Below are 26,192 nucleotides of genomic sequence, written 5' to 3'. Positions count from 1 at the left end.
AGAGGGGAGGAGAGTGGGGGGCCCATACCATATGTGAAGTACTGTGTGAGGTGCTAGGGGTACATTATTGAAGGAAATAAAATCCTTGTTTGCAGGGAGCTTACAGGTCAGTGACAGGCAATAGGGGAAGGGGATATAGATGTGAACACATAAATATGTAACCTATCAGGTGGTGGTTAACGCTTTGAAGACAGATGAGGTAAGTAGGCAATGCGTGATGAGGGTATGCAGGGCAGAACAGAGAAGGCTATCCAAAAAGGGTGCATTTGGAGAATGAATCAAGTACACGAGCAAACCTGGGGATGCCTGGAAGAAAAGCAAGTTAGGCTAAGGGGGTCCAAAATGCAAAGGCCCTGAGGTGGGAGCACAACTGAGGAAAATGCTGGAGAGAAGTAAGTGAAGGAGAACCAGGCAGGAAATGGGATCAGAGAGACAGGCAGAACCAGATGATGAATGAGGTAGTAGACAATGGTCAGCAATTCAGGATTATTTAGAGACAGATGGGAACCACTAGAGGGTTTGGAGCGGAGAAGTGGCTTGTTCTGACGTAGGTTTTGAAGGGCTCACTCTGACAACTTGGTGAAAATGGCCTGTATGTTGGGCAAGGGACTTACAGGCAGGAAAACCAGGTAAGACTATGGCCATCGTCCGGGTGAGACGTGATGGTAGCTCAGAGCAGGCTGGAGGGGGAGGAGGTGGTAAGCAGTGCTCAGACCCCAGGGACATTTGAAGGTAGAACCAATAGAATTCACTGAGGGTTTGGAAGCAGGTGTGAGAAGATGTGTCGCAAGATGACTCCTGGTGAAGTTTCTGGCTGTACCAAAAGAAATGACAGCCTTGCTGCTTACTGACATAAGGAGGGCTGGGAAGGAGTAGATTTGAGAGGGAAAGTAAGAGTTCAGTTTTGAAAGTAAGAGTTTCAGTTCATGCTAAGTTTGAGATGCCTTCTTAACGTCCAAGTGGAGATCACCCTTGGTAATCTCAGTATTACTGCGGTTGATTTGACATTTGGGATCAGGGCTGGCAATTCAAATGTTTTCTGGGGCCAAGCAGGAAACATAAGTGTTGAAGTACAATAAGGAAAGGTAGGGACTATGGCCAATCAGAGGGTACATGCCCCATCTAAAGGGGAAGCTGCTCCTAAGCCCTGTCTAGTGTTGCCCATTCAGAATCTGGGTTCCAGTGTTCCTAGATCTTCCAATTTCTTTTTTTTTTTAATATTTTATTTATTTATTTGACAGAACAAGAGAGGGAGAGAGAGAGAGAGAGAGAAAGCACAAGCAGGGGGAGCGGCAGGGAGAGGGAGAAGCAGGTTTCCCGCCGAGCAGGGAGCCCGATGTGGGGCTCAATCCCAGGACCAAGGATCATGACTTGAGCCAAAGGCAGATGCTTAACCAACTGAACGCCCAGATCTTTCAATTTCTTAACAGAAAGAAGAATGTGGATATTTAACAACCAAATCTTAGGAGAATAAAAAAGTTCCACAATCTACTAGATTCTAGAAGTACTCAGTTAAAGTTCTAACTGCAGGATTTATCAGTGTCCTTAATTTATTAATGTATATTGCAAAAAGAGATTGTGTTTAGCATTTCTCTTACTTGACAATAAAACTCTCTTTTCATGCAACATCTCAAGGGGAAAACATTCTTTGGCACACACATCTGGAAATGCTGATTTATGTATAAGTCCTAGATGTCTTAATCAACCTCTTTATTTCCTTTTTGAAAAATTTAGGGCATATATTTCTTGCAGCTTATGAATCATAGCTGAACTCTCTGTTTCTGTGTCTGTCTCTCTCTCTTTCTCACAAACATACACACACAGAGCTAATTTTGTTAGATGTTCTAACACTGAATATCAGTCTGGAATGAAATTTAATGGAGCAATTACTGAAGCCTTCTAACTTGTTAAGTACTAAGTGGAGCCTTGACCCTCTTGTGCTGATGAAGAAACACTTATTGAAATCACGGGGGCACTGAATCACTTCACTTCCTAGCTCCTCTCCCTCCTTCACCTGTTGTGCTATAGAATTTGGCCACACGAAGGACGGCCAATTACTACCACCATGCGCTTGGCAGATGTTCTTTGTTTTACTTAATCTATGAAGAAGGAAGAAGAGAGAGAAGAGTGGCAAGTTTGTGATAAGAAGACAAGACTAATACTATTGCAGGTCTTTAAAAATATCCTCTAAGATATATCAAAATATTTGAGGTGCAAGGCTTGTCCCTGAAGAATTAGAGTGTGTCATCTGCTTAAAAGAGCTTACAAAACAGTTGAGGAGATCAGTACATAAAAAGATAAACAATATAGGGATGTCTGGGTGGCTCAGTTGGTTAAGCATCTGCCTTCGGCTCAGGTCATGATCCCAGGGTCCTGGGACAGAGTCCTACATTGGGCTCCTTGCTCAGCAGGGAACCTGCTTCTCCCTCTGCCTGCCACTCGCCCTGCTTGTGCTCACTATCTCTCTTTCCCTCATTCTGACAAATAAATAAATAAAATCTTAAAAAAAAAAAAGGTAAAAAAGATAAACATGCCAAACATTGTCAAAAAGTTCTGTGAAAGTTCAGAGAAGGGAGAGAGCAAGATGGGGTTGAGTGGTCAGTGAAAGTTCACATGAGCCAGTCCTTGAAGCCCAGGGATGGATCAGGTGGAGCAAGTGTGGTGGCAATTCCACATAGGAAAGACAAGGGCAGAGAGAGGGACAAGGCAGTTGGAGGAACGATGCACAGACAAGACTGTACAGGGTGGGAGGAAAATGGGACACTGAGGCTGGATCAGATCATGGAGGTCATGGGATACCGCGGAAGGAAATCTGGCCTTCATTGTGTTAGCAAACAAGAGTCTTTGAAGGGTTGTGAGAATGAATCTGCCATATTAAGGAAATTCAATCTCAGAAGGCCATAAGGGAGACAGTGAGGCCAGAGTACCGTGGAGGATGCTGGGGTGATGAGAGTCTGGGCTAGCGAGTAGACAGTGGAAATAGAAAGAAGTGGTCACATTATGAAGAGGAAATAATCAACAAAATTTGTCAACCTACTGAATGTGGGAGAGGCAAAGGAGAAAGGAATGGCTTTGACCCCGGGTCCATGAGAGAATGATTATCCTGAGAGCAAACGAGCTTATATGTATAAATTTAAGATGTAGTGGTACATCTAAGTAGAAATTCCCAATTAGTTAGTGATCTAGAACTAGAACTTGGGAAGGACAGGCAAACAATGTGCATTAAGGTATCAATGTATTCTCAGCTACGTGCAGATCATTTACTTATATGAGCCATATATGAGAAATAGCATGGACTCCATTTGCATTGATGCCCATCAAATCAGGAGAACTGTAACATTCAAGGAAGACTAATTTATCACACTTTCTCCACATCCCTTCACTAGGAAAACAGTCACACACAAAAATAGGTGCATATAAAAACTACCGCATCATAGGAGATCCCAGGATCACTCAAAATTTCTGATTTCCACAAGTTAATACTGGATGTGAGGAAGTGATGGAGATCGGGAGGGAAAAACAGAACTCTAATTGTTCTTTATTCTCTCCCCTGAGGGAGATGAACAGACAGGAGTCAGGAAGGAACCAAATAGGAGGCAGGAAGGAACCAGAGGAGACAGTATTTGGGAGAGTTTGAACCCACTGAGATAAACAGAAACTAAAGTAAACCCTTAAAGAAGAATGACCATTTGAACATTGTCTCAATCTACAGACACGTTACTTCATTCTCATCACAAGACTTTTCATTCACCAGCCAGCCAGGAGTCACCTAGTCTACCTTCAGACTTCCTCCGTGGACCGGGGTCTCGGTTTCTCCCCGTTGTTCTGCACGGTAGCCCCAGAGTGCATGACAGATGATTCCACAGCCATCATCTGTCTTTTCCATTTGCCACAATTCTCCAGGGTGACCCGGGTCAATCCCATCCTTCCCTCAGCAGCCAGGAAGGCCAGGCTGCTTAAAATATCTTTCAGTTGAAATGCCCAGGGCAAATGAAAAAGGAAGAAGCCATAACCAGAAAGGACAGAGAGGCAGGTGAAGGATAAACTGAAATGCAAACTTAGAAAGCATCTCAGCATATAGTTGTTACTTAATATAAATGTGTTTTCATTCACGGTACTTTCACTTTCTTTTACTATATGAATGCAATGCAATAAACATTACAACTGTGTGTAATCATAGATTGAGTTAATGGTATCACTGCTTCTAATGAACAGAAGACGTCCTGTTTGAACTCTAGAACAAAGGACACCAGTGTCCAAAATACCGGTAGCAGAAATATCTGCCTTAGAACCTAGGAAAGAGATACATGTAAGGATTCTCTGATTCTTACAGATTACCCTGGAATCTCCTGCTAGAAATGGGAGAGGGAGTGCTGGGAGGGTCTGCAGACTGAGGCCTCCCTAAGGGAACACCCCCAGCAGTGCATTCCCACCATCTAGAAGAATGAATTCACATCTGGATTGGCTATCTCAAGACCCAAGACTACACCACGGACTATGAAAAATAACTGATGTTCATACTTCTGGAAACTAGGCAATATATCTTGAACACATAAAATAGGGAGGAAAATCACCACAAGAATAATTTACTAAGCAAATGTCCCTCAAAAGGGACATTTTTATAAATAGTTAAGTAGACCTGCTTATTGTGAATTTCCAGTTACACAACAAAAAATCCTATCACGAGATAACGTCATAATGGCCAACAGCAATACTCAGACATGTGCTGGGCAAAACAATAATCTGTTTTGACAGTGAAGAAAATTCATAGGACTAACTTCCCCCCACAGCCTTGGCAGCTAGAACAGCCACTGAGGTAGTAATGAAGTAACTCTGTAAACAAAAATAATGGACAGAATTGGCTCCATGGGATAATGAAAAAATAATTCATTTTCTCTACTGACTCTAAGCATTAGCAGAGCTCTTAAACTGCCCTTAATTCTCTGATACTATGATTTTATTTGTATCCTAATTCCCGAATCTGACTGTCACCACATTCCATGAAACACCCAACAGAAGTTAGTGCTGGGCAGGCCAGGGAGAGACTTGTAGGAAGAAGACCTTCTGCAGGCTCACAACCCTTTCCCTCTCTATGAATAAAGAGAGACAGCAGAGAGTTCAAGTTCCTGAAATTGCTGCCCCTCTTTGGGTACACAGTGAGGAGGAAAGCAGGGCTTCCCCTAGCCAGCCCTCCTGGTCATCTACACTCTAAAAAAGGATCCTAAATAACAGAAAAACAAGAGCAGAGTCTTCATGGCATCATCAGGTAGATCTACAGAAAACAGTGAGTTTTCCTGTGGAATAAAAATCTTCACAACAAGATTTCAGAATTAATTAGCAAGCTCATTATATCCTAATGGTACTGTATTTACAGAAAACAACAAAATGCACTTGGTACTATTCTCTTACCTGCCGACTGTCCCTATGGGAGGATGTTGAAGAAGAGGCACTTCTATGGGTCGGAGTGGAGGTTTTATGAGCAGGGGATATGCCCTTCTCGTCTGAACTCATAGCTGCAGTTAGAGTCTAGTTGTATGCGCTTAAGACCATCCCAATAGTGTCTCAAATTTGCAGACAAAGAAGTAGATGATTTTTCAGCTTTAGTTCCATTTCATGAATCAGGCTTGACCAGAAAAGTGAAGGCAAATATTGAAGGTGTCCAAAATACCTAAAAGCAAAACAAACAAACAAAACCTCATGTAATTAAAATACAAATTTAAAAAATCAGTATATTTAGGAAAAAATACCAAAATGTTAGTGAAAGGAAGAACTTTGACATATTAGGAAGTATTATTTCTTCTTCTAGATTTTAAGGTGGAGGCTAAAAGTGTTAATATGAAATAAATGTCAAGAAGGAAAATGGAAAGAAACCATATGCTAAGTCAAATTCTTCCCTCACATTCTCTTGTTTTAAAGCAGATTACAATGTTATGTTCTGGACCCTCATGTCAGAGGGTCATCATGTCAAAGTACATCAGTTTTCTCCCCTGGAAGTTAAATTCCCTGCCCAATGGCTCAGCCCATGTCTGTCTTCAGTTGAGTTCAGTCATGTACGTGATGGTTAAATCCAACACAAAACAGACACAAAGGGCAAAAGGGTTCATGCATTTTCTGTATTGTGTGATCCAGCATTTAGGAAAGATCAAGAATACACTTACCCACAGTTATTTGCATCTCAAGACCATGGCATACCTACATTTGATTCTCAAGTCAATGACCAACAGGCTCTCAAGAATCTACAGACAGATGGGCATGTTCTGAAACTGGGATAATGCTTGGAATTGCTTCATTTAGCTACAGCGAAGAGCCACTTCATTTTTCACTTGGATTCATGTAAGGAAAGCCTGCATTGTAAGTACTAGGACCAAAAACTTGTGCCTGAGAGAAGCATTGTTCAACTGGCAACACAGGTTGCCAGAAAAAGTTTTTTTAAAAGGTAAGCATGATAGTGTAAGATGAGAAGCTTACCCAATAATCTGTGACCCACAAGACTGACCAGTTTCCTTTTCCAAGAAGACAGAAGACCAAATTCTAGCCCCCATCTTAATGATAATACTCCCTGAAGGAAGCACAGGACACTTGGGTAAGTATTACAGCACAGTTTGGAAGAAAAAGTTCCTGGCAATGATCAGAAAGCAATCTTAAAGCTAAAGAAAAGTGAGACCTGAAATTCAGTCCAGAGGAAAAGATGGTTAATCAAAGAATCAAAAAAGAATAAAGATGGAGGAAGATACATGGCGAGAGGAACTCACTGGATTTGGAGGTCAGAGGTATCCCTGATCAAGTGGGTTTGAGCTGAGGTCTGAAGGATGAGTGGGAGTTAACCAGGTGCTTGGGTGTCAGGCCTGACATGATCAAGGAATTAGTGCTGGCCATCATGATGAGAGCGGCATGATGGGTCAGAGAGAAGCAGAGGCCAGTCCCCGCAAGGCCTTGTCAGCCATGTTTAGCAACTCGATTTTTTATCATAAGCATAAGAAGCCATAAAGGAGTGTGGTCTAACTAGATTTGTGTGTTTAAAAGGATACTTTGACAGCCATGAGGAGAACCAAATTGGGGAAATAAAGAAGGTGAGGGAGGCCCAATCAGGAAGCAAGAAATGATGGATTAGAGAGGTGGCAGGAAATTCTGCATCCAGTCTTGGCAGTTGTAACAGGATATGGAGGAATGGGGGCGCAGGTGACGGGGGAGGAGAAGGCAGGGTTGAGGAAGCCTCCTGGGTTTCTGGTATTCTGAGAGAGGGCTGGCCAAAAGAAATCCAGGATTGACAGAAAGTTCCGAGTATGGTTTGGACCCACTGAATTTCAGGTATAACTGAGGCATTCAAATGGGGACGAATGCTCGGAAATGTAGTTCCAGAGCTCAGAGAAATTTAGGCTGTAGACAAATGTTTAATAGGTTATGTTACTAATATAAATGTATTGCATGATTTATGTACAGATCATGTAAACTCTGCAAGTGCAAGTAAATTTTATACAGGTCTGAAATAGTTGTATTTTCTAAATATGCAACATTATGTTAATAGGTTATATGACCCTGAATGAGTTAATCAGGATTTTAATGGTCACCTGGCTATAGAGAATATTCAAAATAACAGTCCCAATAATTAAAAGGCAAATTATTATAAATTGGGAAAACTGGACTCTCTAGTGAATAAAACTTGTAATCCTTTCTTAAAATTTCAACTTCATTGTCACCACCACTTAGCCCCCAAACTGGAAAGTTTTCTCTTGAAACAAAACTGGTCTTTGGGTTAAGAGAAACATAAAGAGCTGCAGTGCTCTTTCATGGGGTGGAAATCAGGTTCCACTTAGTATTGTCAAAAGGCAGTAAGAAGCCGATATTTGATAGACGATCATCTAATTCTTTTATTATATGAAGGGAGTCTAATTAAAGTGTGAGTAAAGGGGCGCCTGGGTGGCTCAGTCAGTTAAGCGTCTGCCTTCGGCTCAGGTCATGATCCCAGGTCCTGGGATCAAGCCCCGCATTGGGCTCCCTGCTCAGTGGGGAGCCTGCTTCTCCCTCGGCCTCTCCCCGTGCTTGTGCTCTCTCTCTCTGTCAAATATAAATAAATAAAATCTTTAAAAAAAAAAGTAAGTGGGAATAAAATTTTTCAAGCCAAGCTCTGATGCCAGCAAACAGAAAGCAAGAACACTGCTCAGGTCCTTGATCTGAAGTACTTTCTGGTCCAAGACATTGTACAAGATGCTGACACTTGAGATAAGAGTATGGAGGTTCTGTGATGTGTTCAAGTGCCCCCAAGGAATGAGGTTGAAACAATCAAACCTATTAGACTGCTATCCACTTGGAAGTAAATTCAATCCACACTACATCTAGAGCCAACATTTCCTCTTTTGAACTTTTTTTTCTTAACTGCACCCAACTCCCAACTGTACTTTCCCCATTAACACCAATGCTAACACCTTGGTTCTTGTTTTAATTTAAAATGACATTTTCAGGGTCACTTTTCTACAATGAAAGGGCAACATTTTGGTTGAATGATAATTATGAATATCTTGAATAATATCAAGAATGAAAAAAGGCAATTAAGAGGATTTAACTCATTCTAAGAACCATTTTTGACATTGTTGTTTCTATTAATTTTTGAATTTTTTTTAACAAGGATTTCAAGTACCTAAAGTTAAATAGGAAGACGTTTAAAGATTATTCCAATCTGATTATCAATCGTTTGATCACCTGTTCTATTTCAAAGTGCATTAAGAAAGTAAGTCTAAATTCTGTTAGTAGGTTACACCTAGTCTTTACTTTTAGAGTGTAAGAATTAGTGTGACATTAAAAATAATTATTTCATCTCTATCAAAGCACATGTTCATAAATTGCCTAAACAAAATCCTAAGCCAAGGATTTTATTTTTTTATTTTGAAATACCATAGATTTTATTTATTTATTTATTTATTTATTTATTTTTTTTTTAAGATTTTATTTATTTGCGAGAGAGAGAATGAGAGACAGAGAGCATGAGAGGAAGGAGGGTCAGAGGGAGAAGCAGACTCCCCGCCGAGCAGGGAGCCCGATGTGGGACTCGATCCCGGGACTCCAGGATCATGACCTGAGCCGAAGGCAGTCGCTTAACCAACTGAGCCACCCAGGCGCCCCTGAAATACCATAGATTTTAAAGTCAACACCAACATAATTCCTATACTCAATGAGAAAAATATTGTTGCTGAAAATAACAGCAATACAAGAGCTGAACTCTAATTTTCTTGTCTCCTTCCCCGTTCATATCAGTGGTATCACTACAATTGTTTTAAAAAGTGCTCTAACATTTGCATTTATACTGAGTAACATAAAATTCAGATTTATGACCCAGAGACTTAACTAAAGCATGAGGTGGCCAGGAAGACTTCTAGAAGCTGCTGTTCATAGGCTTCATAAATTGCATGTGTTCATCTGAAATTGAACTCTGATGAAAACACCTGAAACTCGACTATGTAGGCTGGGCTAAGTTGTGACATGGTAATACATAACCCCCAATCTCAAGGGCTTACAAGAAAGCTTTATTACATGTCTCATTTACATGTCCTTTAGAGGTCAGCTGCACCCCTACTCTATATCCTCTTCATTCCAGGTTTTAAGAGTAACTCCCAGGTGATGAGGGAAAACAGCCATGGGGCACCATGAGATAGTTCTTAAAGTGTTTGCTTGTAAGTGGCACATGTCACTTCACTCACATCTCATTGGCCAAAGCAGGCCAAATTGAGGTTGATGATGCATGAAAGTACCATGCATCCAATATAAGGCAATGAATACTTAGGGGCAATAATCTACTATATTCACCTTAGGAAAAGATTAAAAGCTCATATGAAAATATTTAAATTAGACTCATTTCATCACCGAGAAATAACCCCAGTTAACATGTGATTCTACTTTACCAAAGTGGGAAAAGAATATCCACTCTATCTGCAATACGCTTTCTTCAACCAACAATATATTAGTAACAGCCTTCTTTGTGAACAAAGGAACATCAGTATCATGGCTCTGAATCACTACATATAAGGGCCACCACACAGATATACCATGATACGTTTGGCCATGCTTCTACTGGGACATTTAGGTTGTATTCCATATATCCTGAAACAATGAGATTTGTCACAGAAGAGTTCCTAATAATTCTGTTTGCTTTTGATTATTATAAAAATGACCCTCTTTGTTCATTTCAATACTTTTTTGCTTTATTTGGTATCATCTGCTCTCTTTCTGTTTGCAAGTGATTAATGAAATTTGTCCATCCTTTTACATTTAAACTTTCTGTATCATTATGTATTCCTCTAGTAATGATCATGTTGGGTTTTTTTAAAAAAAATCTAATATTAGTGACGTTTTTCCCATTTCCATTTAATGTTATAACTAATAGTTGGGCTTATCTCTGCCATATCATGTTACACTTTCTATTTTATGGTTCTTCTCTGTTTCCTTTGATGCTTGATGGCTTTTTTTTATAATACAGATTTTAACGTGGTTTTAACTGAATTTTATATCTGACCTTAATGTGAAAGATAAAATTCTGCTTGTAATGTTCTATTTCCCTTCAAGTTGCTCTAAGTCCTGTTGGAACCTACAGTGTGTAAGTGAGAGAGTTAAGAGTAAAATGGTATCCTTCTAGGCTCCCTTGCAATATAAGACCTCCCCCACACTACCCTAAATCAAAATTTTATCTTCCCAGTCCTATTCCCAATCTTGGTGATTTAATCTGGAGTTTTAGAGAATTACACTTCGTATTCTAACACAATTGGGAGGAAATGATACCACTTTTTCTGGTTGAGGCCAACTAGGGTCTCCAAGTATGAGGACAGATTATAAGAATTAAGTAATAATTTTTCTGCCCTTTTTCAGTCTCCTTTTCTGCAATAGCAGCTGAGGTTTGTCATAATCAAGACCTGGCTCAGCCAAGATTTTCCTCAACTTGGGAAATAGACTTCATAAAACTAGGGTCTAGTTTTGACATTAGATTCTGTTTATGTTAGTGTTTGGGTTGTCGACAGTTTGTCTTTTTCAATATTTGCATGACTATTTACAGAGAATTAGGAGGAGCCACATTAGATGATCCAAGCAGGAGTCACAGGGGAGGGCATTCCTGTCATCAACTGATGTTATCAATGCAAATGTCATTGTACTGCTGGGTGGAATAAATTAGTTTCCTATCAAGATCATCACCAGAGCAATGAATGCCTATTCTCATTATATATTACAGTCATTACAATGTCATTATATGTTCAAGTTTATTTTTCCTTAGAGAGGTTAGGGAATCTTTTTCTTTCTTTTTTTTTTTTTTTTAAGATTTTATTTATTCATTTGAGACACAGAGATACAGAGAGAGAGAGAGCATGAGCAGGGAGAGAGGCAGAGGGAGAGGGAGAAGCAGGCTCCCTGCTGAGTCAGGAGCCCAATGTGGGGCTTGATCCCAGGACCCTGGGATCATGACCTGAGCCGAAGGCAGATGCTTAACCATCTGAGCCACCCAGGCGCCCCGGGAATCTTTTTATTTCTAAGGTCATTAACCCACAAAAAGAAAAAGAAAATCAAGGACTGCTTTCATGAAGATAAGCAATATCTTTTTAAAAAGATGGTGGCATAAGATTTCATAAACATTTTCCCAGCAAATGACTAAAAAGCAGGGGCTAAAAGGATTTTTTTTTTAAAGGTTTTATTTATTTGACAGAGAGAAAGACAGCCAGAGGGAACACAGGCAGGGGGAGTGGGAGAGGGAGAAGCAGGCTTCCCGCGGAGCAGGGAGCCCGATGCAGGGCTCGATCCCAGGACCCTGGGATCATGACCTGAGCCGAAGGCAGACGCTTAACGACTGAGCCACCCCGGCACCCAAGGATTTTTTTTTTTTTTAAAGATTTTATTTATTTGAGAGAGAGAATGAGATAGAGAGAGCATGAGAGGGGGGAGGGTCAGAGGGAGAAGCAGACTCCCCGCTGAGCAGGGAGCCCGATGCAGGACTTGATCCCGGGACTCCAGGATCATGACCTGAGCCGAAGGCAGTCGTTTAACCAACTGAGCCACCCAGGCGCCTGGATTTTTTTTTTTTTTTAAGAAAAAGATCATTAATACTTTTCACTAAAGAATAGTGGCTACTACATGCCATAAAATGTAAGGAATCACTTTACTCACAACCAAACCAGTATGTATGAAACCAATATACAACTCCCTTCTTAGGACAGTGAAGTGGCGTTATATTATAAGAAGAAAGTCTGGCAAACTCCACCAGTTTCCCTTAGATTAGAGAGGCAAGGAGCAAGAACCACAGGGAAAAGCCTCACCATCGAGGCTTAATAGCTTTCTGAGGCCATGGAGGCACAGCAATACTGGTATCCAAGCACATGGCCCTGCGTGGGCTTTTCCCGCTTTCCTTAGTCTTGGCTTCCAAAGAGCATCATGGACATGTCCCGAAGGATGCCCCAAATACAGCTTCCCCTCCCAAGCAGTCATTTACAAAACTAAGGAGGAAAAAAACACACAAACAGACTGTGACTGATGAAGACCAGTCACTCTCCACCCTCCTAAGATCCCTTACTAAGGAAATGAATAAGACAGACCTATGTTCTATATCACTTGGCCCTCCACGGTGAGTTTTCAGAGGATCTGAATGCTAATCAAGTAAACATGAAGGGAGCCAAGGATAACTGGCACAAATACTCTTTTGACAAGGAGCAGATTTTACATAAAGAAAAGTTAAAAAAAAAAAAAGGTGTGTATGTATAAAACATTATGAAAAATTATTCCCCCAATAGGAGAGCAAATTATTATGTGTAAGAGACAATTAAAGGGCTGATCTGGAATGTTAATCCTAGCAAAAGAGAGGGTAGCTTTAGAGTACCACTGCTTCATACTTTCACAAATTAAAGAAAAAAGTCTCTGAATAAGAAATAAGACAGGTTGAGATGCAATGGGAACTGGCAAAGGTAAGAAACCAAGGAAACAAATGACGACACCATAATTTTAAAGTAATTAACATGGCATTAATTTTTCTGCAGAAAAATCTATTCAATAGGGAGGTTAAAAAGATCAAGTTGAAGAAATCATCTTGCAAATGGAAAAAGGGGCAGGACAAGTTAACAGATAATGAAACCCGAATCTACAAATATGAATGGCCCTGAAGACAATAATCAAAAAAGAAAAGAAGTAATATTCAAAAATATCTCTGAACATAAGGAAGGCTTCAACTTGGAAAATTAATCCTTAACAGTAAAAACAAATATCTTTAACTGGAAAAATAATCTTTATCAGGCAAAATTAGTAAAAAGCAAACCAAAATAAGATAGATCCTCATGATACTGCTGAATTTAGATCATTCTCTGAATCAATTCAATAAGTTAAATATTAATGAAAAAGTGGAAGCAAGCAGGGGTTAATCCTAGAAAAAGTTTGAAAATATACTCTCTTAAGAATACCTTAAGTTGAAGAAAAAAATAAATCTGCTATTGTAGAATATTTGAAAACACAGCAGAAACCAAAAGTACTCAGTCCTGTCCCCTCCACCCCTGTCTTTCTCTCTGGGTGATGGAGTGAATTCTCCAGTTAACTCAAGGGTAAAAGACTAAAGATAAAAGGGAACAAAGAATATACAAAGTAATGTAATAAAAATATTTAGAAATGTAGAACATAGCTAACACTATAAGGAAAGGAAAATTCATGGTCTTAATCATTTCCATTACTAAACAAAAAAGAACAAAAACAAATGCATTAAGTTTATAATTCATGAAATTAGAAAAGCCAAATATAGGGAAAATATACATAAATAAATGTCTTGGATTTATCAACTTATTTTACATTATTTATTTATTTATATTCATTCTAAATATGTAGAAAAACAGGGGTACAGAAAGAAGGTCATAAAAAGTATATAACCAAGGAACAGAAGACACTAAGTTATTAGATAATTGTTGCAATCTATAATAACTAAAAGTGATAATTGTTCAAAGGCTAAATATTCTATAATCATCCTGATTTAAAAAGTACATCATTTAATATCCATCCCCAAATATTTAAGAACTCTGAATAAGTATTGGAATACCTGTCTTTCTATGTGCTATTCTGTACGTACAAACACATAAGCATACACACACAGGCACATAAATCAATCTACATCAGGCTTAATGGTGAAACACCAGTACCATTTCCATCAATGTCAGCAACAAAATAATCATTCTAGTTATTACCTTATTAGCACTGTGTTCTGGGAGTGCTAACCAATGAAGAGTATAATTGTTCATCTGAAATGCACATGAGAATCAAATGAAAATCAACCAGATGGGGTGGAGGGGGGAGTTTTCAGTAACGTAGCTGGTTACAAAATCTATCATCTATCTATCTATCTATCTATCTATCTATCTATCTATCTATCTATCTATCATCTATCTATCTATCTATCTATCTATCTATCATTTTTTAATGTACCTGAAAAGGGTACATACTATATAATTCCAATTATATGACACTTTGGAAAAGGCAAAAGTATGGAGACAGAAAAAAGAGCAGTGATTGCCAGCGTTGGTAGTTGGAGGAGGGATAAATAGGTGGAACATAGAGGCTTTTTAGGACAGTGAAACTATTCTGTAGGATACTGTATTGCCGGATGCATGTTATACATTTGTCCAAACCACAGAATGTACAACACTGAGAGTAAACTCTAAGGTAAACTATGGACCCTGGGTGATAATGACCTCTCAATGTTGGTTCATTACTGATTGTAACAAAGGTACCACTTTGGTGTGGGATGTTGACAGTGGAGGAGGCTATGTGTGGGGGGCAGGAGATACGTGGAAACTCTGTACTTTCTGCTCAATTTTGCTGTGAACCTAAAACTGCTCTTCAAATACAGTCTTAAGAATAAATAAATGTGGGGCACCTGGGTGGCACAGTTGGTTGGGCATTGGACTCTTGGTTTCAGCTCAGCTCCTGATCTCAGGGTTGTGGCCCCCCATCAGGCTCCACGCTTGGTGCGGAGTTTGCTTGGGACTCTCCCTCCATCTCCTGTGCCCCTCTCCTCAGTGCTCTCTCTCTCTCTAAAATAAATAAATAAATCTCTTCTAAAAATAAGTAAGTATATATATGTATATATCATGTGTGTGTGTGTGTGTGTGTACATCACAAAGCGATGGTAAGATAAAAACAATTCAAGATCCCTAAAATTGGTGACATAAATTATAGCACAAGTATCAACAATTCAGGAGGTGAAATCTGAGAAGACTGTTTTTCTGAATTTTAAACATTTGTTCTTTTTTATACTGGGTATTAATTCAAGAAACAGACTCAATAATGCTATTTTCATTTTGAAAAATATTTTTTCTTTTGAGATAAAGAATATAATTCCACTTTCAAGGGCTGCTTTTAAAGACATATAAACTCTATGGATAAATAGAAATAAAACATGCTAAAAATGTTCTATTTTATGTCTATTTCAAGTAGAGAATCAAAGAAGATGGTTGTAAGGGGAAAAAGGAAGCAGACATACACATTCTGTTCCTCTCTCTCACACACACACACACACCGAACTGAACACAGACAGTAGACAAATCAATGCAAGAGAAATTTGAAATGCCATACACACCAGGTAGAAAGTACAGGAGATTGGGCTGAGCAGGGACTAACTCTGGAAAACACTTTCTCAAGGTTGTTGTATGAAATAAATCTTTAATACCAGCTTATATTCTGATTAATTCCTTCTTTACAGAAAAGGGGGACCTCAAATCACATATCCTGCTTCATTGAGAGTTCTAGTTAGTTGGGTTCTGTGAAACTATGTTTGTTGCAAAATTACAGTTGTTGTTACATCTGAATATCCTCTTTCCTCTACTTAAACTAGTAGGCATTTTTACCTGTTCTGAAAATTATAAATTCTAAAGATTATAACTTGAGGATTCTAGCCTTTGAGATACCCTGATACAGGTTCTTCCTCACTTTCTTGAAACTGCATGATTACGAATATGTTATTTACTGGAAATCTGCCTCTACAGACTACCCAAGTGCACTGCGGCTATCATAATGACTGGAACCAGTCTGTTGTATGCATCTGACAAGATACTCTCAAGGAGGGATCTCCCAGACAAGGAGAAGGAAAAACCCCCTTCAGCTGTCCAACTGATCCTTGGGCACAACCAAGGTCACAGAAAATGAAGAGGATGGGGGAAGGCTCTGTAAAAGCTGCCTCCATGGACCATGAGGTGGGGAAATCTGGGGATACCCCCCCCCAGAGCTGGAGCAGCAAAGGTCCTCAGTTAAGGGGGTAGAGAGGCCTGTGGGGGCCTTGATATTCTGGCAAGATGGACTGCTCTGTCCTGAGCCTGTCCCATTGAGAGTTCCCGTGTCCAGGCTCAAAGACCCATTGTCCATCAAAGAGAGGGAGGCATTTCCATTCCTTTTTGCAACCTAGAAAAAGCACCAGAGAATGCCAGGGCATGGTTCTAGTAGCCTCATGAAGGGAAAATCAGCTCTTCATGCATCTCTCTTACATATCATATGGGGTAGGAGTACAGCATCCCAGAGAGCCATGAGGTACCAGCAAAGGCACATCCCTTTTAAAACACAGCGCTAGCAAAGGAAGGAGTACACAACTCAAAATAAACAGACTGCCCCATATACATAAATCTAAACAAATTCTTGGGGAAAGTGCTAGAACCAATGTCACATTGGTTTGTGAATCAGCCTAAACTTTCTTTAATGATTTAAGAATTGTTCTACTTATTTATTGGTAACATTTTATATTTAAGTTTCCCAGAAAGTCAGCTGAAGTCAGCCATTTTTGACTATCACACTAATCTATTAAATTATAATGTGGCAATGACCTTATTTGAAAACTGTAATTTGAGCTGATTTTTTTTTTTTTTTTTTACCGAGCTGATGTATTTTCTAACTGGGACATATGCCCTAGATTTAATAATTATATATTCTTTCTAATCTAGTTTTAATCTTGTAATTGGTATGAAATTTATATTCGGGAATATGGCCCAGCTCTTTCCTCTTATTTTAGGTTTTATTGGGTTTTGGGCATTATGCACTGGACTATTCTCAGAACTGAGTCTTCAAAACATTATTATCATAAAGAGATTAGGGAATAGGTCCTTATCCTGAACAACCAAACTACCTCATACTATTCCCTCGAGTAATCCTTCTCTGGACATCTGTTAATTTTATAATTAATAAAACATAAATGGCCTTTCAAAAAATTACCAATGAGTAAAAAAATAACATATCAAACATATTATTTTGAGGTAGGGACCTAAAAAAGAGATCACCACCTCCTTCCTAGCTTTCTCTATTGTGTCAGGGGAAAAATACCAATAAAACAGCAGACTCTTACCATGTGTCAGGCTGGATGTCACACTTACCACCCAGGAACACTTCTGTTATTCATAGTGTACAGATGACGAAGGTAGGGTTTAGGAAATTTATTAAATAGGATCCTCAGTTTGGTTTCCAAATCTATTTGACCTCAAAGACCATGCAACAAATTCTTACATTGCTATTTACCCTTAATTTACTAATAAATTAATGAATAAACTAAATGACAAGTCTAGTTTTGTTTTGTTTTTTTCTTACAGGATGGTACATTACTGATGGCATAGAATACAAATTTATAGAGGTTCTTAACCTGGGATTCATGAGTGGGTTTAGCACATTCTTTAAAACCCAGAAATGGGTGTGCTCGCTTCGGCAGCACATATACTAAAACCCAGAAATGGGGCACCTGGGTGGTTCGGATGGTTAAAGGTCTGCCTTCAGTTCAGGTCATGATCTCCAGGTCCTGGGATCGAGCGCCACATTGGGCTCCCAGCTCAGTGGGGGGCCTGCTTTTCCCTCTCCCTCTGCCTCTCTCCCTGCCTGTGCTCTGTCTCTCTTTCAAATGAATAAATAAAATATTAAAAAAATAAAAAATAAAACCCAGAAATGATGTGGAAAGTGCTGGGTATACATGCATCTCATTTTCCTAGGGAGATATTCACCACCTTCCATCAGATTATCAAATGGCTAAGAACGTACATCCTTGGGAGTTCATATTTCTAAAAGGATTGTTACCAGTACAGGTTAAAAAACAATCCATGGGCACAAAAGCTGGACAACATATTTAACATAATGAGATCACAAGGCATTTGATTTTGATGGAAGCATGTGCCACGGACATTTCTGACAAGGCCATTTTGATACTGTCACTTTGGTAATTTTACCAGTGCTAATTTTCTAAGATTTGTCCGCCACTTTTTCATTCATCATTTGGTTTCCAACTCTTGCTAACATGTTTTGAAAGGAAGCTTGGTAATGTCATAATTCCTATTTTAACAGGAAAAATAATATTGGGAACTATGGTTCCCATGACTGCTAATAGGTACTGATTGTCAGCAGAATGCAGACATTTTTGCAACATCAGGAAACATCAAAGATTTGGCCTCTGCTTTGTGACCTTAAATAATAATTCATTAATCCGTGTTGACTGCGTATAAATTGTTACTGAGGCACCAAGTGACAAGTAGCAGCAAATGTCCTGTTCTCTAGAGGAATTTCCTGTCAAAATAAGCATTTCTGTACTGAGCTGAGGTATACTGAAGAGTTGGCTAAAGCAGATAAAATGGTTTAGGTTGAAAATGTTCCTGAATTTTAACTCTGATGCATTGCTACTGGGAATGTAAAATGGCATAACTGCTATTGAAAATGGTAATGGTGGGGGCACCTGGGTGGCTCAGGCAGTTAAGTGTCTGCCTTTGGCTCAGGTCATGATCCCGGGGTCCTGGGATGGAGCCCCACCTCGGGCTCCCTGCTCAGTGGGGAGCCTGCTTCTCCCTCTCTCTCCCTCTGCCCCTTCTACTCCTGCTCTCTTTCTCACCCGCATTCACTCTCTCTCAAGTAAATAAATAAATAAATATAAAATAAAATAGAGAGAAATCTATTAAAAAAAAAAGAAAATGGTATAGTGGTTCTTCAAAAATTTAAAATAAAATTACTATATGATTCAGCAATTCCAATTCTGGGTATATACCCAAAAGAACTGAAAGCAGGGGGGCACCTGGGTGGCTCAGCCATTAAGCGTCTGCCTTCGGCTCAGGTCATGATCCCAGGGTCCTGGGATTGAGCCCTGCATCAGGCTCCCTGCTCCGCAGGAAGGCTGCTTCTCCCTTTCCCAATCCCCCTGCTTGTGTTCCCTCTCTCACTGTGCGTCTCTCTCTCAAATAAATAAAATCTTAAAAAAAAAAAATTGAAAGCAGGGACTTGAACAGATATTTGTGTACCCATATTCATAGCAGCATTATTCATAATAGCCAAAAGATGGAAGCAACCCAAGTGTCCATCAGCAGATGAATGAATAAACAAAATGTGGTACATTCATACAAAGGAATATCATTCAGCCTTCCAGAATTATGGAAATTCTGATACATGCTACAATGTGCATGAACCTTGAAGACATGAGGCTATGTAAAATAAGGACAAATACTGTATGATTCTACTTATATGAGGTACCTAAAGTAGTCAAATTCACAGAGGCAGAAAGTAGATGGGTGGTTCCCAGGGTCTGAGTGGGGGAAATGGAGCTAGTGTTTAATAAGTACAGAATTTCAGCCTGGAAGATGAAAAAGTTCTCAAGAAAGTAGTCTGGGGTAGGGGGATGGGCGGAATGGATGAAGGGGAGTGGGAGGTACAGGCTTCCAGTTATGGAATGACTAAGTCACAGGGATGGAAGACACAGCATAGGGAATACAGTCAATGGTATTGCAATAGGATTGGGTGGTGACAGATGGTGGTGACACTGTGGCGAGCACCGCATAACATAAAGAGTTGTCGAATCACCATGTTGCACACCCGAAACTAATGTAACATTGTGTGTCAATGGTACTTCAATTAAAAAAAGAAAAAAGTGGTTGTCTGAGTCCATTGGGGCTGCTATAACAAAATACCATAGACTAAGCGGCTTATAAACAAAAAGCATCTATTTCTCACAGTTCTGGTGGCTGGGAAGTCCAGGATCATGGCACCAGTGGATTTGGAATCTGGTAAAAAACCACTTCCTGGTTCATAGATGGCCATCTTCTTATTGCGTCCTCACCTAGCAGAAGGGGGCAAGGGATCTCTCCAGAATCCCTTTTAAACCATTCACAGGGGCTCCACCCTCATCATCTAATTACCTCCCCAAAGCCCCACTTCCTAATACTATCACCTTAGGAATTAGGATTTCAACATATGAATTTTGGGGGGACCCAAACATTCAGACTATAACAGTGGGGATAGTTAGAGAATAATGTGAATGTATTTAATGCCTCTGAAATGAGAATTCAAAAACTGTTAAAATGGTAAATTTTATGTATATTTTACAACAATAAAAAAAGTTCCTGTATTATCACCTATAATGACTTTTATAACATGCAGACATTAATTTTGTACTATTTTGTGCTCAGGTTTCATCTTCTTTATAAAATCTTTCTTAACCTATTAGAATTGCCACTTCAATCTGTATTCCTTCTATATTTATGCATACATATGTTATTGAATATGCACTGCCCTGTGTTTATCTGTACTGGTTCTGTATAATCTTTGTGGGTGGGGACTATGTCACTTTCATCATTGTAGTCTGATGTCACGGGCCACAAAAACCACTCAGATTGTTTACTGGCCTATCATTTCAGTGAAGACGTAAACCCTCTATTATATACATTAAATACAGCTGATGGCGCTCACAGCCTGCCTGAGATATCACCCTCATGCCAGTTCTTTGATTTTATTATATTTGATAGGCCAAAATAATCCAAATGAGTTGCAGACTGGAGTTCCTTATCTGTTCAGTAGTTAGAGAGAAAGACTGTACAAAGTTCAACATTCCCAAGAGAAAACCTCTTCGTTGTCCTAAAAAAAGACCCACCAAGCTGCTAATGGTACTCTTGAGGCCTGGGGCATTATCTGTTCTGTTCTCCCCAGTGCCTGGTCATACATTAGGAACAGGAATAGGAATAGAGGCAGGAGTGTAATTCTTTCAAAACACAGATGAATCAGCCTGACTGCACAGAGTTACCACACCTGCCACCTACCTAATTTACTGAGCCAAAATCAAGAGTCTGATGCTTAACCGATTGAGCCACCCAGGTGCCCTCCCCGCTTTTTTCCTAAAGCGAAACCCAAGAGCAGTGAGGACAGGCAGCAATAGCAACAGAAGTTTGGGACTAGAAAACTAAAACGATATCTGGTTTATTAGTGAGTCCTGTCACAAAGATGATGAGTGGAAGTTTAAGGAATTCAGTGGAAGTTTTAATATATCATTTGATAACTGAATTGAGATGAAAAAAAAGCTACTTTTCCCCAAATCCCAAGCCTGGGAAATGCCAATGCTAACTGCCTGCTAGAGAGGTTTTGAAAGATGGTCCCAGGACCAACATGCCACCTGGGAACTTGTTTCAAATGCAAATTCTTGAGCTTGTCCATAGGAGCAGGTCAAAACCTGTGAGGCCGGGCACTCTGTTTCAACCAGCCTGACTCTGGGCAGCAGGTGTAAAGGACTGCCAACCCAACCTTGTTCTTCCCTGACCTAACACCAACACTAGGGAATCATAATTCAGTATGACACAGAGTTACTCCCAACTACTGGATCTAAAGCCTCAAAAATAAAGGAATTGTTAACATTTTCCCTCAGAAATCAGAAAAAATTATTGTAAGAATTTCAAGTGATAACTGAAGTGTGTAGCATTTCACATTTATATAAATGGCCTTCATACTACTAAAATCATTACCAAAAACTTTAGAAAGCTTATGAAAAAACTATTTTATACACACACACAGTATCTCCATTTATGAATAAAAAAGAAAATAAAGCAGAGCGCTCTATCATGAACCAACGGGACCCTATTGTCTACCAATGCTTGCGACTACATTTTTTGGCTCCCAGATTCAGAAATGGACAGAGATCACCCAGCCACCATCTGACTCCAACGGAGGTCAGCAAACTTTTTACATAAAGGGCCAGACAAAATATTTTAGACTTTACAAGTCACACAGTCTCACCTCAGCTACTCAACACTGCCACTGTAGTGGAAAAGCAGCCACAGAAAACACGCACGCGAATAAGCACGACTATCTTCCAATAAAACTTAATTTCTAAAGCCAGTCTTGCAAGCCAGGTTTGCCCCGGGGGCTATAACTTGCTGATCCTTGAACTAGATGATGGAAGATTAGGAAGCATTCTTGGGACCAGATACTGCAAAGAATTTTAAACGACTGGAGACTCCCAAACAGCTTCCCCCGGCAGGTCTGTTAATCCACAGGACAGTTGGCAAGGCATTCACAAAGGAGATTCTGAATTTAGTGCCTTCTTGCCAACTTCAGATTTCTCTATCTCCCCTAACGTGTAAAAGAAGATGCTTTATGTTTAGAAATACACAAACTGAAAAATACTAATAAGATAAAAGGTAGAGAGGATTGCTTCAATCGGGGCAAACTTTTATCTATGATGCCAGTTTATTAAAAAGCCCCATGTGAAAAAGGTTCGCTCATATTCACCTGAAAGATAACATCCTAAGTAGTTCAAGATTATTTCAAGAAAATGCATAAATTATTTTTAAAAAGGAAAAATGTCAATTAATTTTATTTGTAAGTTTTGTTACATTTCTGAAACTTAAGAAGCTAAAATGAAGATTTAAAAAAGGAGAAAATTGGTCTAGTCCAAAAATGAGTGATGGGCCAAGTATAAGAGCATTTAAGTAATAAATCCTCAACACGCGCCACCCTCCCCACAGTCCCTTCCTGTGTAAATCTGGCAATGTCATCTTTGCAAATTGAAGAAACACCGTACTTGATTTACTATAAACTTTGGTATTTCTTCACCAGTTTTTTCTTTTAAGTATTTTATTTTGGAATAATTTAAGATTTGCGGAGAAGTTACAAATACACCACAGCAAGTTCCCATACACTCTTCACCGAGGTCCTCCTCCAGTTTTTAGAAGCTGACAAAACAAGAGATTTTAACCTTGAAGTCCCAACTGAAAAAAAATGAGACATTTGGAAATAAATTCACATGCCAAATTTGTAGGTATTGTTTAAATAAATCGTACAGTGCTTTCAAATTCAGTACTCTGAACATGAAAATGTAGTGAGGGCGCCTGGGTGGCTCAGTTGGTTAAGCGACTGCCTTCGGCTCAGGTCATGATCCTGGAGTCCCTGGATCGAGTCCCGCATCGGGCTCCCTGCTTGGCAGGGAGTCTGCTTCTCCCTCTGACCCTCCCCCCTCTCATGTGCTTGCTCTCTCATTCTCTCTCTCTCAAATAAATAAATAAATAAATCTTTAAAAAAAAAAAGAAAAAGAAAAAAGAAAATGTAGTGAGCAAACCATCCTTCAGTTCTCAGCTCATGTCACCCCAAAATAGACACCATCGCTTTCACTTTCTTGCACAATATTCTTTTCATTTCTTTCACAACACTTATCTCACTCAATAGTTATATTATTTATTGGCTTATTATCTGTCCCCAGAGACTTTACCAGTTATGATTCCTGCTCTCCTTGTTGTAATCCCTGGGCCCCAAATAGTGACTGGTGCATTCTGAGTAGACAGATGCTCAAGAGACTGTGCTACACGGATGACTGAATGAATGAATGAATGACTACATAAATGAGTGAACACTTCAGATACAGCAGGGTGATGCAAGGCACAGGATAAAACACACATATATTTAAATGGTCATTTTTTCTGAAATCTCAAACCTTTAAAAGTCTCCCACCAGCTATACAGAGTGAAGTTTCAGGGAGCCTATGTGTTAGTCCACCATCTTTGAAATCACTTCTTACTGAGGCAAAGTTTAGAATTGTTACTCCTAATACATACATCCCTGTTCTCTGAGGCACTTTCAGGCTCTCTACTTCATTTAGAATGTTTGTCTTTCTTCTATCTCTGGACCTGCACTGTTGAGGAAGGGTAGACACTAATAAAATACATTCAATGCAGCACAAATCAATCTCCCATCCAAAGAGTACAATAATCCCACTGTCACTTCTGGAACATCTCCTGCTTATGATGTAATGAGTGGCAAATAACTCAAAATATCTGGTGGACTAAAGGTTTAATAGACTGAATTTCACTGCCAAGAAACATATCAACATTGATACTAAAGACGGAGTTGAAGGAAAAATTTATTTTCTAACCTCACGCATAAATTTTAAAAGACCAAAAATAATGATAATAAAAGATAAAACTCTAGATTTCTTTCTGCATAAAAGTAAAGTCATAATAAGTGGTAGTAATGCTGAGCTTATTCATTTGAAACTATTTTATGTACTAAAAGAAAAAAGCAAATAAGTTTGTAATCTTATTTTGAACCAAGACTTTCAGTGTAAATGAAAAGAGATGCAGATATAAAATCAAATAATATTAAAATGCCATAAAGTTAACTTGAAAAAAAAATCAGTATGAACTCAGATATTTTATTTTTAAATATATATAGTTTCTACCCTGCCCTTGAAAAAGCCAAGAAACAGTGAAAACCTGTAAGAATGAGCCCTCCTAACACCCAGACTGTAGTTTCTGAATTCCATTAACTACTAAAAAGAACCAGGGCTTCTTGGAATGGCTGATACTTAGACTGGGATATGAAATGTACAAGAGGAGCTTGGGGCATCCTGTTGGTACAGAAAAGCAGGGCCAAGAAATTAATGGGACAGGAATGCTTCCAGGATGTTCTGTATCTTGATCTGGTTGCTGATAATATGGAAATGGTCAGTTTGTGAAAATTGCTTGGGATTCTTTTTTTTTTTTTTTAAAGATTTTATTTATTTATTTGACAGAGAGAGACACAGCGAGAGAGGGAATACAAGCAGGGGGAGCGGGAGAGGGAGAAGCAGGCTTCCCGTGGAGCAGGGAGCCCGATGCGGGGCTCGATCCCAGGACCCTGGGATCATGACCTGAGCCAAAGGCAGACGCTTAACGACTGAGCCACCCAGGCGCCCGAGATTCTTTTTGATAGGCTCTCTTTTCTGTATGTATACACAGAAGCCAACTTGAAGGGAATCCCAATGAACAAAGAAGGTATTACTTGAGGATCCGGGGGGGGGAAAATCACTGCAATTAATTAAAACATAATAAATATTTTTAAAATCTATGAATTTACGATGATACTCAAGGAAAAAGGAAACCCTTCCCCTAAAAAAAAAAAAAAAAAAGAAATATCTTTGATCACCCTTTGAAGAAACTGAAGTACTAACTGAAATTGTCTATCAAAAGGTTAGTTTTAAGCACATACTCTGTTTTTCCTGGATGACTGTATTTCAGGGTCAAATACTAGTTGATCCAAATACATGATGTCTACTTCTAAAGATTTTATTTATTTATTTATTTGTCAAAGAGACAGACAGAGAGCACAAGCAAGGGGAGTGACAGGCAGAGGGAGAGGGAGAAGCAGGGTCCCTGCTGAGCAAGGAGCCCGATGTAGGACTTGATCCCAGGACGCTGGGCTCATGACCTGAGCCGGAGGCAGATGCTTAACCATCTAAGCCACCCAGGCATCCCGATGTCTACTTCTAATAACTTCAGAATAAAAGGGAGGAGGGATAAATGAATCCGGGTGTGTGTGTATGGGAGTTCACTATACTATTTATTCTCTTTACTTTTGTACAGTTTTAAATTTTCCAAATGAAAGGTATTTTTTTAAAGTAGAGGAAAAAAAACAGCAAAAGATTAAAAAATATCTTAAGAAACAAATCAAAATTTCCTTCTTCCCTACTATTCACTTAAGAAACCTGCGATATTAACAGCATACTTTTTTTTCCACTTAATTACTTCTTCATTCCCTTCCCACTTTTATATACACTTTTACTGTATATGTATCTAACACACAATTTACTTTTCAAAGCTGGTCTAAATTTTTCAGATTTGGGGGTGACCGTTTTTCTAAAACCTCACCTACCAGAATGAGAAAGACAACGTACAGGGGATGGACTGGTCTGGGCACAGCCTTTATCCCTGGATAAAGACTCTTTCCTGGTCCTGTGCTTCTATTCTTATCAACAGAGTGAGAAGGAAATTTTGAGGTCTTCTCGTTCCTCTTCCCTGTAGAAAAGATAGCCAGCTACCTTCCCCACCCCCCAACCCTGGCCCCTTCAGCTCTTTGGAATGAGATGCCTGTTGAGCAGAAGAGACCTCCTTCAACCTGAGAGACAGAAGAGGATGAGAAGCCCAGGAGAGGAAGAAAGGGGCAGGTAAAATGAC

At 39.4% G+C, this 26,192-nt stretch overlaps 1 protein-coding gene across 5 annotated transcripts in view; it reads right to left on the bottom strand.

Annotated features, from left to right (window-relative positions):
- OSBPL6 (oxysterol binding protein like 6) overlaps positions 1-26,192 on the bottom strand; it is a 201,215-nt gene that overhangs the window by 79,256 nt on the left and 95,767 nt on the right. For all 5 annotated transcript variants that reach the window (XM_036099142.2, XM_036099143.2, XM_036099144.2 and 2 more), the window contains one exon: positions 5,410-5,668. In XM_036099142.2, the coding sequence (XP_035955035.1) occupies positions 5,410-5,511 (102 nt within the window). In that variant the 5' untranslated portion in view covers positions 5,512-5,668. The remainder of the gene's footprint in view (positions 1-5,409; positions 5,669-26,192) is intronic.

The sequence above is a fragment of the Halichoerus grypus genome, chromosome 4 (genome assembly GCF_964656455.1).
Source record: "Halichoerus grypus chromosome 4, mHalGry1.hap1.1, whole genome shotgun sequence".
NCBI classification, from domain to species: Eukaryota; Metazoa; Chordata; class Mammalia; order Carnivora; family Phocidae; genus Halichoerus; species Halichoerus grypus.
The sequence above is the reverse complement of the archived record's forward strand: the minus strand, read 5'-3'. Positions and strand labels throughout refer to the sequence as shown.